General features: G+C 37.2%; 1 protein-coding gene across 1 annotated transcript in view; it reads right to left on the bottom strand.

The window, feature by feature from the left end:
• Positions 1–199: 199 nt before the first annotated feature.
• The window catches only part of ACTL6A (actin like 6A), a 29,343-nt gene continuing 17,710 nt past the window's right edge, over positions 200–11,832 (bottom strand). Inside the window, exons 6-14 of the mRNA XM_004756631.3 lie at positions 10,432–10,526; positions 10,027–10,133; positions 9,842–9,931; positions 8,375–8,436; positions 7,971–8,085; positions 7,741–7,821; positions 4,896–4,991; positions 2,278–2,364; positions 200–734 (exon numbers count right to left, since the gene is read on the bottom strand). Of these exons, the coding sequence (XP_004756688.1) occupies positions 654–734; positions 2,278–2,364; positions 4,896–4,991; positions 7,741–7,821; positions 7,971–8,085; positions 8,375–8,436; positions 9,842–9,931; positions 10,027–10,133; positions 10,432–10,526 (814 nt within the window). The 3' untranslated portion in view covers positions 200–653. The remainder of the gene's footprint in view (positions 735–2,277; positions 2,365–4,895; positions 4,992–7,740; positions 7,822–7,970; positions 8,086–8,374; positions 8,437–9,841; positions 9,932–10,026; positions 10,134–10,431; positions 10,527–11,832) is intronic.

The raw sequence follows: 11,832 nt of genomic DNA, 5'->3' as shown, positions 1-11,832 counted from the left end.
CACCCACTTTAGAAATTCTGACATCTAAGCAGAGTTTAATTAACATCCCCTGTACCTTAAGGTGGGAAAGTGATGTCAACTGCTACAGCAAAGGCAAGTAAGGTCATTTTGGAATTCATGTAACATTTTTACTGTTATGTTAATAGCATATGAAGGGGTTGTGAATATTACTGTTAATGAAGAGTACTTTCACTCAGAATCGTGACAAATACATTTAGTCCTTAAAGTAGTTGTCATAACAATAATCCAAAAAAGTATTTCTGGAATGGCTAATAATTTTTATTTAATTTTGCAAGCCTAAGGTAAAAAGCATAGGCAATAAGTTTTACTAGTCAATAAAAACCAATTCTACTAATCACTGGTAATTAACATACTAAACAGTTGGAAAGCATTTACTGAAAGCAAAATATTTAGAGAAAATAGACATTTATACAAAATTATAAAATGCTTGTAATAAGAATAAGTGCATTTCAAGGAAAGCACAAACTTATCTTAATTTATAGAGCCAGTTAAAGCCTTAAAAAATTTAAGTGGAAATTGAAATATGCAAAAATGTATAAACATTCTACAAAAGATGGTCATTCTTTTCCTGAGTATACTAAAGCTATGAAACTTAAGGTGACAATAGGAAGGCTGAGCTCTGGGAACTCTTTTCAAGGGCATTTCCTTTCTACACACTGTTTCCCTCCTTCTTCATATTCTTGTTTGGAAATCCACATCTGTTGAAAAGTACCCTGTAAAATGGAAAGAAAGGTTATACATTGTGCCTTTTTTTTTTTTAGAAAAAAAAAAATTTTTTTTTTTAAAGATTGTATTTATTTGACAGAGAGACACAGTCAGAGAGGGAACACAAGCAGGGGGAGTGTGAGAAGGAGAAGGAGGCTTCCTGCTGAGCAGGGAGCCTGACATGGGACTCTATCCCAGGACCCTGGGATCATGACCTGAGCCGAAGACAGATGCTTAACAACTGAGCCACCCAGGAGCCTCTGGAAGATACTTTTTAAATATCTTTTCACAACTCTTAATCTTTAAAGAACCTCTAAGCCCCTCCCCCAAGTAGTTTTCCATTACTCCCCTATTACAGCCCTCCTCCAGAACACCCAAAGAGACTATTTAGAATGAATATTAAGTCTTCCTATTCACACTTGTCATGAGGCCTTAGAAAATGGCTGTGACAGGAAGACTGGAGGTTTAGCTATGATGGCTTGCTGCCAACCTATGACAACAATAGAAACTGTTGTTGAAGCCTTGATCCCAGTACAGAATTGAAGAGCTATCCTAGCACTTGACTAATGGCAGCATTTGTATCTTGAAAGTGCTCATCCATCAGGACTAGGATAAAGTTTTGCAAGTACACACATGATAGTACATAGGCACTAAAAGGAGGAAAGGAGGAAAATGAGCCAAGGAGGAAGCCTATGCTACATTAGTAAAAAAAAACACTTGTTAGTAGGACAAATTCATTCCTTAAGACTGACTCTATTCAAGTGGATTCACACATGGTATTCCATTTCAATCTAAGATTTTTTTTTTAACTGAGACACAGCAAGAGAGGGAACACAGCAGGAGAGTTGGGAGAGAGCAGGCTTCCCATGCGGAGAGCCCAATGCGGAGCTCAATCCCAGGATTCCAGGATCGTGACCTGGGCCAAAGGCAGACGCTTAAGGACTGAGCCACCCAGGTGCCCCAATCTAAGATCTATTAAAAGATTGCGAATAGAACCAATACATTAAGTAGACACTTACTACCTTAAAAATGTCATGACATTTACGTTGGCTGCTCTGAGGTGAAAGGGAAATTCTGAGTCTAGGGTTGCAGAAAGTACAAGGACTTTTTCTCTTAATTCATAGTAATCACCTGTCTAAGCAAAACCCAGCACCATGACTTCACATCTGCCCCAAGAGCCAACTCCTGATTTCCTCCATTTCACCAAGAGGTGATGACTTAATTTTAAGTGCTACAGAGAAGTCTTGACCAGTGCCAGTGGGAGTATGAGAAGAGGCATAAATTAGTAAATTCCCACCTTTGTTTGAGAAGGGAAATTGAAATTAGCTGACAAATAGCCACTGATAAGGCACTGAAGCATTTTGTTAAATTAGAACATGTGAAACTGGTATTATTAGGTCCTCTACTCATTCATTTGATAGTTATAAAATACAAAGATAAAGGATGCACTAGAATTATTTTTAGTCTTTTTACTAAATTTACTATATTCACTGGTAGATTTAAGTTAAATCATTCAATAAGACTATTTTTCAAAGTAGTTTAATTACTAACCAAAGATGCTAGAATTGAGCCACCAATCCATGAACTAAACCTCCGTTCTACTGTTGTATTATTTGCAATCAATTTCAACCGCATACTCTAAAACAGAGGGAAAAATAAATATTAGTATAATCAAAAACAGATGTCTCCACTCAGAAAATTCAGTTTTGACGACTGCCTAATGACTCTTTAAAACACCAATTATACATGATTATTTTGAATACCTAGGCTAATAGTATGCATGGGCTGAATTATTATATAAAGTACTTTGACTAAACTACTCTTATTGTGGCTTTTAATGTATAGTATTTAATAATATCTATAAACCTTAGAAACTGCATATAAAAAGTATAGCATTTAAAATTTATATTCTCGAATAGCAAACATATTAAATACTTACCTGTAAATCACGCACTATGCTAAGTGCTTCATAAATTTTATTTCTTCCAACACCAAATCTAATTATCATCCCAACGTGCTACCACCCTTTCTATAATCCTCCTCAACTTGCTTGCTACTACTTTTTTAGGCCTTCACACAGTCCCTCCTACCTAAGGTAACTCCACACCCCCGCCCCTCCAACTTCCAAACCAAAATGCAGACATCAGATTTCAGGTTAAATTTTCAGTATATGTGCTGCCAAAGCGAGCACTCTGGCTAAGTTTTTAATTCATACTGATTTCCTCCCAAATCAGTGTTTATTTTTGAACTCTTAATAAACACAGTTTATGGCTCAATATCATCCCTACCTCCCTATATCGAGAGTTTTCCCCTACCTAGGACTTTGTTTCTGGGGATAGTTCTCAAATTGTTGATACTTCCCTATTATTTTATATGAACACATAGCTTGAGTCTTTCTCACCGTGAATAAGTATGTATGTTTTGGGAGTGGAGTATGTACTACAGAAGGGGGTGGGTGCTGGGAGTAGGAGGGATGAACATGGATTTTTTTACGTGAGGAACTAGTTGATATTTATTGCAATGAATTTTTTTTTCCTGTTGTTGCACTGATTTTTAATTGCCTCCTAAATGACAAGGATAATACCTAACTGCTCTTGACCAGACCTTGGAGAGCCCAGGTCTACATATTCATTATTTTGGGACTTCCTATAACATCTAATGATTAGTACTATAGTTAAGGTCTTTTCCAGATCAGACTATCTTTAAGAATGTAGTAAATACAAGTCAGGTGTCAATCCTATGCCTGGATCAATATTTAAATAACAAATAACAAATTAAATAACAATTCTAAAAATGTGCTGTAAGTAAAATGTTTCTTTATATGAGAAACAAATAAGATTACCAAATATACAAATTCTATAGATACAATTAGGGCCCATGTAACCCTTAGTAAGTTTTTTTAATGAAATAACTAGTACAGAGTAACATACAAAAGATACTTGAGAAGGTTTTAAAATCTAAAATTAGGACTACTACTCTGTTATCCATGTGTACCAGACCTTCTCCCCAAACCTTCCCCCCAAACCTTCTGCCTTTTTTTTAAAATCCTTTTTAAGTTGTCACAATGTACCCAGTGATCTTTTTAAAACAAACACAAGAGCTCTGTAGTCCTCTGCCGGATTTTATCCCAGAAGTTCACTACTTAATAAGCAACAAGACCTGGTACCTATCTGTGTGGGTGGAATTGTGTCCCCCAAAGAGAGATGTTGAAGTAGAATTCTAACCCCTGGTACCTGTGAATGTTACCTAATTTAGAAATAGGTTCTTTCCAAGTGTAATTAGGATGCAAATTAAGATAAGGTCATATTAGAAGAGAGTAGGCCCTTAATCCAACAGGACAAGAGTTTTTAAAATGAAGAGAACAGACCCGTAAGAGAGGATTGCTCTATGACAATGGAGACAGACTGAAGTGTTGGGAGCTGCAACCAGTGATCCGTCAGATGCTAAGAAGAAGGAAAAGAAGAATTCTCATCTGTACATTTCAGAGAGAGCAGGGCCTGCTAATATGTTGATTTCAGACTTTGAGCTTCCAGAAGAGAGAAGAAATTCCTGTTGTGATAAGCCACCAAGTTTAGTTTGTGGTAGTTAGGGCAGCCCAAGGAAATTAATATACCATCCATCTTCCCAGCCACATCACTCTTCCCACTTCTGCACAGACTAAGCCAGCTATGTTGAAATACTGGAATATGCCATCTTCCCTTCAATAGTTTGCACATCACATTCCCTCAACCTAGACGTCCTTCCATAAATTACCAACCAGATGAACTCCATTCAGTTTATTCATAAGGGACTTAAGTGCCTGCTCTACAGTGTCCCCCAGAGTGCCTGGTTCATGACCTACTAAAACCACTTAGCATGTTATAGTCTTTATGCACGTCCACTCCTGCTAGCAGACTGAGCCCTTAGAGGGTAGGAACTATAGTTTATATCCCCAGTGCCTAGCAGACTATAGATACTTAAATGTGGAATCAATGAATAAAAGATTCAAGTACAAGAGTCATCTAGGAAAAGATGTCACCTATGAAAATTTTATTAACAAGGGCTATTATACTTTATTAGGCACACACAAAAATATCAATCTACTACTGAAAAACCTTATCTATAAGATGATAGCAGTGATAAGGACACACATGACTGAAGAATACCACTGAAGAACAAACAAAACTTACTGGTGGAGTTTTCTGAGAGAGCTCTCTATTCAACCTGTCAGTAAAGCTCTGTATTAGCGTGTTTCCTCCTGCCACTATAACACTTCCATAGAGACCCTAGGATAAAAAAAAAAAAATTAGTTCCAAATGTTTCCAACAGTTTGTTTTTTTAAAAGATTTTATTTATTTTATTTAAGTGAGAGAGCACAGAGGGAGAGGGAGAAGCAGGCTCCCCGCTGAGCAGAGAGCTCAATGGGCTCAATCCCAGGACCCTGAGATCATGACCTGAACTTAAGGCAGATGCTTAACTGACTGAGCCACCCAGATGCCCCTTTCTTCAACAGTTTTAAATACAACTACAACTAAAACTACATCATCCTCTACAATTTTCCCTTTCTTTTTAAATTTTTTTACTTCTATATACACCTCGTACCTTAATCCAGTGGTTCTCAATCCTCACTGCACATTCAGTTCATTTAGGGAATTTATAAAACAAAATGCCAGAAGCAATTAAAATCTGGGGATGGGGCACAGGCAAAGGTTTTGTTTGCTTAAAACTCCAGATGATTTTGGGGGCCCCTGGGTGGCTAAGTCAGTTGAGTGTCCAACTCTTAGTTTTGGCTCCTGTCATGACCTCATGGCTTATGGGATCAAATGCTGCATCGGGGGCTCTGCACTCAGTGGGAAATCTGCTCGAAGATTCTCTCCCTCTGCCCCTGCTCCCACTCATGTGCTCCCGCTCTTTCTCAAAAAAAAAGAAAAAATAATCCAGATGATTTCATGAGCATTTAAAGTTTAAGAACCACTAACCTCAAGCAATTATTCTAAAACTAAAACCCAAACATAATTTTTTGGCAGAAAGCTGCCAGTATTTAGAGGTTTGTTTTATACCTTCATCTTAGAATGCTCAGCTAGAAGTTATAGTATTTAAAATTAGACAATAAAGATTATTTAATGATTATGATGGACAATGCATAATCATAACATCCCTGGCCAAAATGACTGCTACCTTTCTCCTGGAGGGGTATGCATTAGAACCACACGGGAAACTTTTTCAAAATCAACATGCTGATTCCTCCCCCAAATAAAAATAAGCCCCTACTTACATGGAGTATACTTACCTCTAATTTGCCTGTATGTATCAGAAAGCTAAATGTCAGCCTGCCTTTTTCTGAAGTTTTTATTTGAATTCCATTAGTTTACATACATGTCAGCCTGTATGCTTTTTTAGTGGCTAAGTTCCTACTTTAAAAATTTATTCCAAATATCTAAATCATCTATCTTTTAAAAGATAAAATGGAATACAGAATAATTATGTCCTCTGTAATCAATGTAAACATTAACTAAGGGAGGTATCTCACTAAAAACAAAAAGTTATCACAATCTTACAGTAAGTATAATTCAACTCAATTGCCTTCTCCTAAAGTGGCCTTGAGTTTGTGCTAGAAAATTCCATTCTTACCTCACTTTTGTCCTAGAAGCAGCAAATGCCTGCTACATGGCTAGCTGAAATAAAGAATATTTTTTTCATAGCCGCCCAAAAGTCTCTTTTGAACATGTTTCTTATACATCCCTAGCTATCAGCACTATGCTCTAAGCTAATGAGTTAATTCAAACAATTTTTAAGGCAGTATGTAGGGTACAAACTGAATCTATGGGTTTTGTGTTTTTTTTTTTTTTTTTTTTAAGATTTTATTTATTTATTTGAGAAGGAGAGCACATGAACGAGCATGAGCAGGGGGTGGGGCAAGGCAGAAGGAGCAGCAGACTCCTGCTAAGCTGAAGGCAGCCATGTAACTGACTGAGCCACCCAAGCATTCCTGAATCTAGGATTTAAATAAGATATAATCAATCTCATAATTAGTATGTATATAATATGTAGTTATTATTTAAAACTTGGCAAAGCACAAAAAATATGAAGGTTCATTCTAAACTCCATGTAAAAGTTACAATTTAAACCCATACCTTCCTGAACAATAAAAGTAGCAAAATTATGTAAGAAAAATCACCAATAATATATATTTGGTTTGTCACGTTTTTAGGAAATCTCTAGAAGAGCAATGTCCAAAAGAACTTTCAAGAGGCACCTGGCTGGCTCAGTCGGTAGAACAAAAGAACTTTCAGTGATGACAGAAACGTTCCCTATCTGCACTATCAAATGTAGCTATTAGCTATATTCTAAAAAACGGAATTTTAAATTTTTACTTATTTTAATTTAAATGGTCACATGTGGCTGGTAGCTTCCACACTGGACACCACAGCTCTAGAGTTTGGCATTTTTCCTTTTCTAGTATTTCACAATTTTACATATTCTTTTTTTTTTTTTTTTTAAAGATTTTATTTATTTATTTGACAGAGAGAGATCACAAGTAGGCAGAGAGGCAGGCAGAGAGAGAGGAGGAAGCAGGCTCCATGCTGAGCAGAGAGCCTGATGCGGGATTCGATCCCAGGACTCCCGAGATCATGACCTGAGCCGAAGGCAGCGGCTTAACCCACTGAGCCACCCAGGTCCCCCAATTTTACATATTCTAAAATGGATTTCGGGACGCCTGGGTGGCTCAGTTGGTTAAGCAGCTGCCTTCGGCTCAGGTCATGATCCCAGCGTCCTGGGATCGAGTCCCACATCGGGCTCCTTGCTCCGCAGGGAGCCTGCTTCTCCCTCTGACTCTGCCTGCCACTCTGTCTGCTTGTGCTCGCTCTTGCTCTCTCTTTGACAAATAAATAAATAAAATCTTAAAAAAAAAAAAAAAAAGTAAAATGGATTTCAAAGTCAATGGCCAATGTTGACAACTTAAATACTGAACTAAGGGGTACTTCCTTACCCTAAAAAATACTTTTATACCATAAGCAGAAGGCTGACACTTACTGGTCTGATATCAATATCACACATTCCAACACTTGTAGTGACAACGTGACTAACTCCCAACATAGTATTTCCTGATAAGCCCTAAAACAAAACAAAAATGAGTAGTCAACAGAAGAACTTCAAACAACGCACCCAAAAATATCTGGTCAGTCTTACTTAGGTTTTATAATTAAACAAGATATTCACGTGTATGGGAAAAGCCAAGCTAATTATGAAAAAAGCTTTCATACCTTTACATTGGAAGGGTCAAATAATCCTTCAGGAATCTTTAACCGTTCTGCTCCAAAGTCACAATTGTACCCATTGGGGAATTCATAATGAACAGTTGGCATCTGTGCAGCTACTCTGAAAACATAGTAAACAACATTAAACAAAAGAAAAAAAAATCCTGCCCAAAATTATAAACTAAGAAATTATCAACTTGTAAGAAAGCAGAGTGAGAGTATCTTTCTTTTATAATGTTAGTCAGTGTTTCTTAACGTAACTTTTTACCTTTAGACCCGTTATGCATATTCTGCAATTCTTTAACTAAACAAATCAATTTCTTTCCTCATTTATGAAGTATTCAGTGTTTAGAAGATTAAGATGAAGGTTTTAATGAGCTATTATAAATCTTGTAGATAAGAAAACATACTGTTCATCGTAAGTTGAATCTGATACTTGAAGTACTGAAGCTTGAAAGTCCTGGATAACACACTATGGATTAAAAAAAAAGTTTTTAAGAAACAAGGTTATAGAGATTTGTCTCTGCAATCTATACTTTTTGTAATATTTTTGTAATATTGTATTGATCCTGGATGGCAAATACATTTCAGGGGTAATGAAACTGGATCAAGAGTCCCCAATGGATGGACAAAGTCATTAGAAGGAGGGGCAGAGAAGAGAGAGAGAGAAGCAGGCCCCCTCTATCCATGCGGGACTCGATCAAGACTCAAGAGTATCAAGAAACCCAATTCTAAACATTTTCATCAGAAACTATATTATACCACATTTAAATTAACAATAATTTTTTAAAAAATTAATAATTACGGAAAAATGATGAAATAAAAACAATTAGGAACCTGTTCTGCGTAACAAAACTGGTTTCAGAACACTTGTTTTTTCCTTAAAAATAAGCCTAGACTTAGAAGCAAGATTTTGTTATCTGGGTGAGTACACATGTGCACGTATGTGGCATCTTATATAATTTCTAATGACTGCACATAATGTAAAATATTTTAAAATTATGCTACAAAATACATACAACCTCTAGGCTGCTAAGGAAAAAATCTAATATCTACGCAAAATTGTTAATCATCTCAACAATTTTCCCGTCTACTGAACACCCACAAAAATCTTTATCGTTAGATACAAAAGGTATCAGAGAGAGACATCCCTGGCATAGTAAATTATTACTTTCATATCCTTTTATGTTAGAAATGAATATACGTCTGTGATGTGAGAGGTTTTACTAACCTCTCTTCCTTTAAGTTGTATGTTCAGAGAGGGATTTTTGATAAAGAAAATCTTACTGGCTCCTTACTAGAATAATGACACATTTTTTTAATATGGCTGACTGATGTTAAATAAGAGAACATTATTGAGCCATACTCAGTTCTCTATAGACTGAAACAATTATCTTAGATTAAAAAGGTACAGAATAGCATAATATTTATTTTTACTCCAAAACCAAAGTTCCTTCCAGGTCTTAATGTAATCCAAATGAATATAGTATTTTGTTGAGATAATTTGTTTGACAAATATGAAAAGCACCCCTTCCCTCTCAAAATAAGCTATTATTTTTGTTTGTAAAGTACCATTAAAACTATAAAGTGCTCAGGGTGCTTGGGTGGTTCAGACAGTTGACAATCCAACTTCGGCTCAGGTCATGATCCCAGGGTCCTGGGAGTGAGCCCCGAATTGGGCCCTGCACTCATCAGGGAGCCTGCTTCTCCCTCTGCCCCTCCCCCCACTCATGCCGTCTCTCTCTCTCTCTCAAATAAAATCTTAAAAAAATATAAAATATTTTTCTAAATATTTAATATATACAAACTGCTCAAAAACTACTCTATTAAAAACTTATAGCCTACTATAGTTTTAAAAAGAGAATAAGGGTACTTACATTACACATATAATTGTGCCAAGACCTTGTAACCTGTGGCAACTTCTCTTTTCTTTTCCAGTTTGCTGGAGATCCTTCACGAACAGCTTCCTGAGTACCAAGAACATGCGCTAGAGTTCATTCACAACATAGGAGGTAGGGAGTTAGAGGTAAATTCCAAAGAGAAAATTCAAGTCATCCCTTACTTTTGATGCAATCATATACGGAGGAATCAGTTCTATATTCATTTCTTGGAAGAGTTCTCTGCATTGCATAGTAATGAAGTCTCCAGCAAGAGGGGATTTCACAATGCCTATGAAAACAGATTAAACAAGGCTAAGACAGTAGTAAATCCAAATGCCTTGAGATAAATTCTTCTGTGTATTTATATATGAGTAATTTTTTCAAGTAGGATTATCTGAACCAACCCTTTAAGCATGAATGAAGCCATGCATCAGTTTTAAATACATATTATGAAGATTTTTTAAAACCTCTTAACAAAGACATTTTTTGGACACTGATATGACTTGATAGTCCAACTCACTGCTCTGTTATCCACATCTTCATGACAGCTAACATCATCTCAGCATACCCACATTAAATCCACTTACCCTGCTGAAGAACATAGCCATCGTGAACTGGAATTGCAGTGGTATGAGTGGCTCCACTGTCCAAAATAAGCCCAGTAGAACGACCATTAGCAAATCTAGTTTAAAGCATTAAGGAAAAGAAAATATCAAGGCTCCCAAAATATATTTAATTGTAAATGCTTACTGTAAAGGGGAAGTTTTATTAGGGCATTCTTAAACATGTATATTATGGCTTAAAATGTGTTAAAGTTAATCCAGGGATGAAAACTAGTGTCAAATATCTGGCTTAAAGAGAAATGACATCAGGTAGGACTTCCAAAATGATCGTGAAAGGAAGTCAGGGAAACCTTTATCCCAGAGAGATACCTATCGAACTGGTCAAAATTAGCACAACCATTCCAAGTCTTTGGAGCAGATGAAAGGACTTATATTTAACAAAATCTACAGAAATTCAGTAAAATGGTAGGAGGCTTTGGCATTTGAGCTAGGAACTAAAACTGTTCTCCACACAGGTTAAAGAAAAATCATTGTAGCAGTGTGGCAGCTAAGTGGCAGTTCCCACAACTCAATGGGAAAGCTATTCCAGGTGGATTCAACAGCCAACAGATCCCATCTTCCACAGCTCTGTGCTGCAAATGGCCTGTGTCACGTCAACCTCATACACCCAACACGCAGGAGCAGGGCTATTCATTTGGTCATCAAATATTTACTGAGCACCTATTATATGCCTAGTGTTAATTCTGGTACTGAGTAAGGAACCATAGTTAGTCTGGTCCTGGCATTCGCAAGCCCAGAAGGCACAAGAAGGTGCTCTGAAACAGACTTTGCCCTGAATATCTTGTTTAGTAGAGATCAGTAATGCTGTGAAAAGAACAGCTTGGGGTGCACTGGGGGTATAATGGAGAGACCACCTAACCAACCCTGGGGAAATCCAAATGTAAGCTAGCAAGGAAAACACGGGAAGATATAGGAATATGTGGAAAATGCAGGCGGCAAGAGGATACAGTAAGGCCAGGGTGCAAAGTAGTTCAACAGAGCCTGCAAGAATGTGGAAGATGATTCTAGCTTAAAGCAGCCTGGAAATTAAAGATTATTAGAGGGGCAGTGAGAAGAGTGGGCAAGGTTAAGAGGAAGGGTTGCAGTAATTCCAGAAATAGCTTGCACCAAAAGCAGTGGCAGTGGAGAGAGAGAAATCAATGGATCTGAGAGGTCATGGGGAAGAAAAAACACAGGTCTTGATGACTAACTAAATTTGAAGGGTTAGAGAGAAAGATTTTGGGATGTCTGGGTGACAGTTAAGTGGATTTTTTTGGCTCAGGTCATGATCCCAGCGTCCAGGGATGGAGTCCCACATCTGGGTCCTTGCTCAGAGGGGAGCCCGCTTGTCCCTCTCCCTCTGTCTGCTCTGCCTGCTGCTCCCCA

Source organism: Mustela putorius, unplaced genomic scaffold (assembly GCF_011764305.1).
Source record: "Mustela putorius furo isolate JIRA1106 unplaced genomic scaffold, ASM1176430v1.1 tig00003834_pilon_pilon_pilon, whole genome shotgun sequence".
Classification (NCBI taxonomy): domain Eukaryota; kingdom Metazoa; phylum Chordata; class Mammalia; order Carnivora; family Mustelidae; genus Mustela; species Mustela putorius.
The sequence above is the reverse complement of the archived record's forward strand: the minus strand, read 5'-3'. Positions and strand labels throughout refer to the sequence as shown.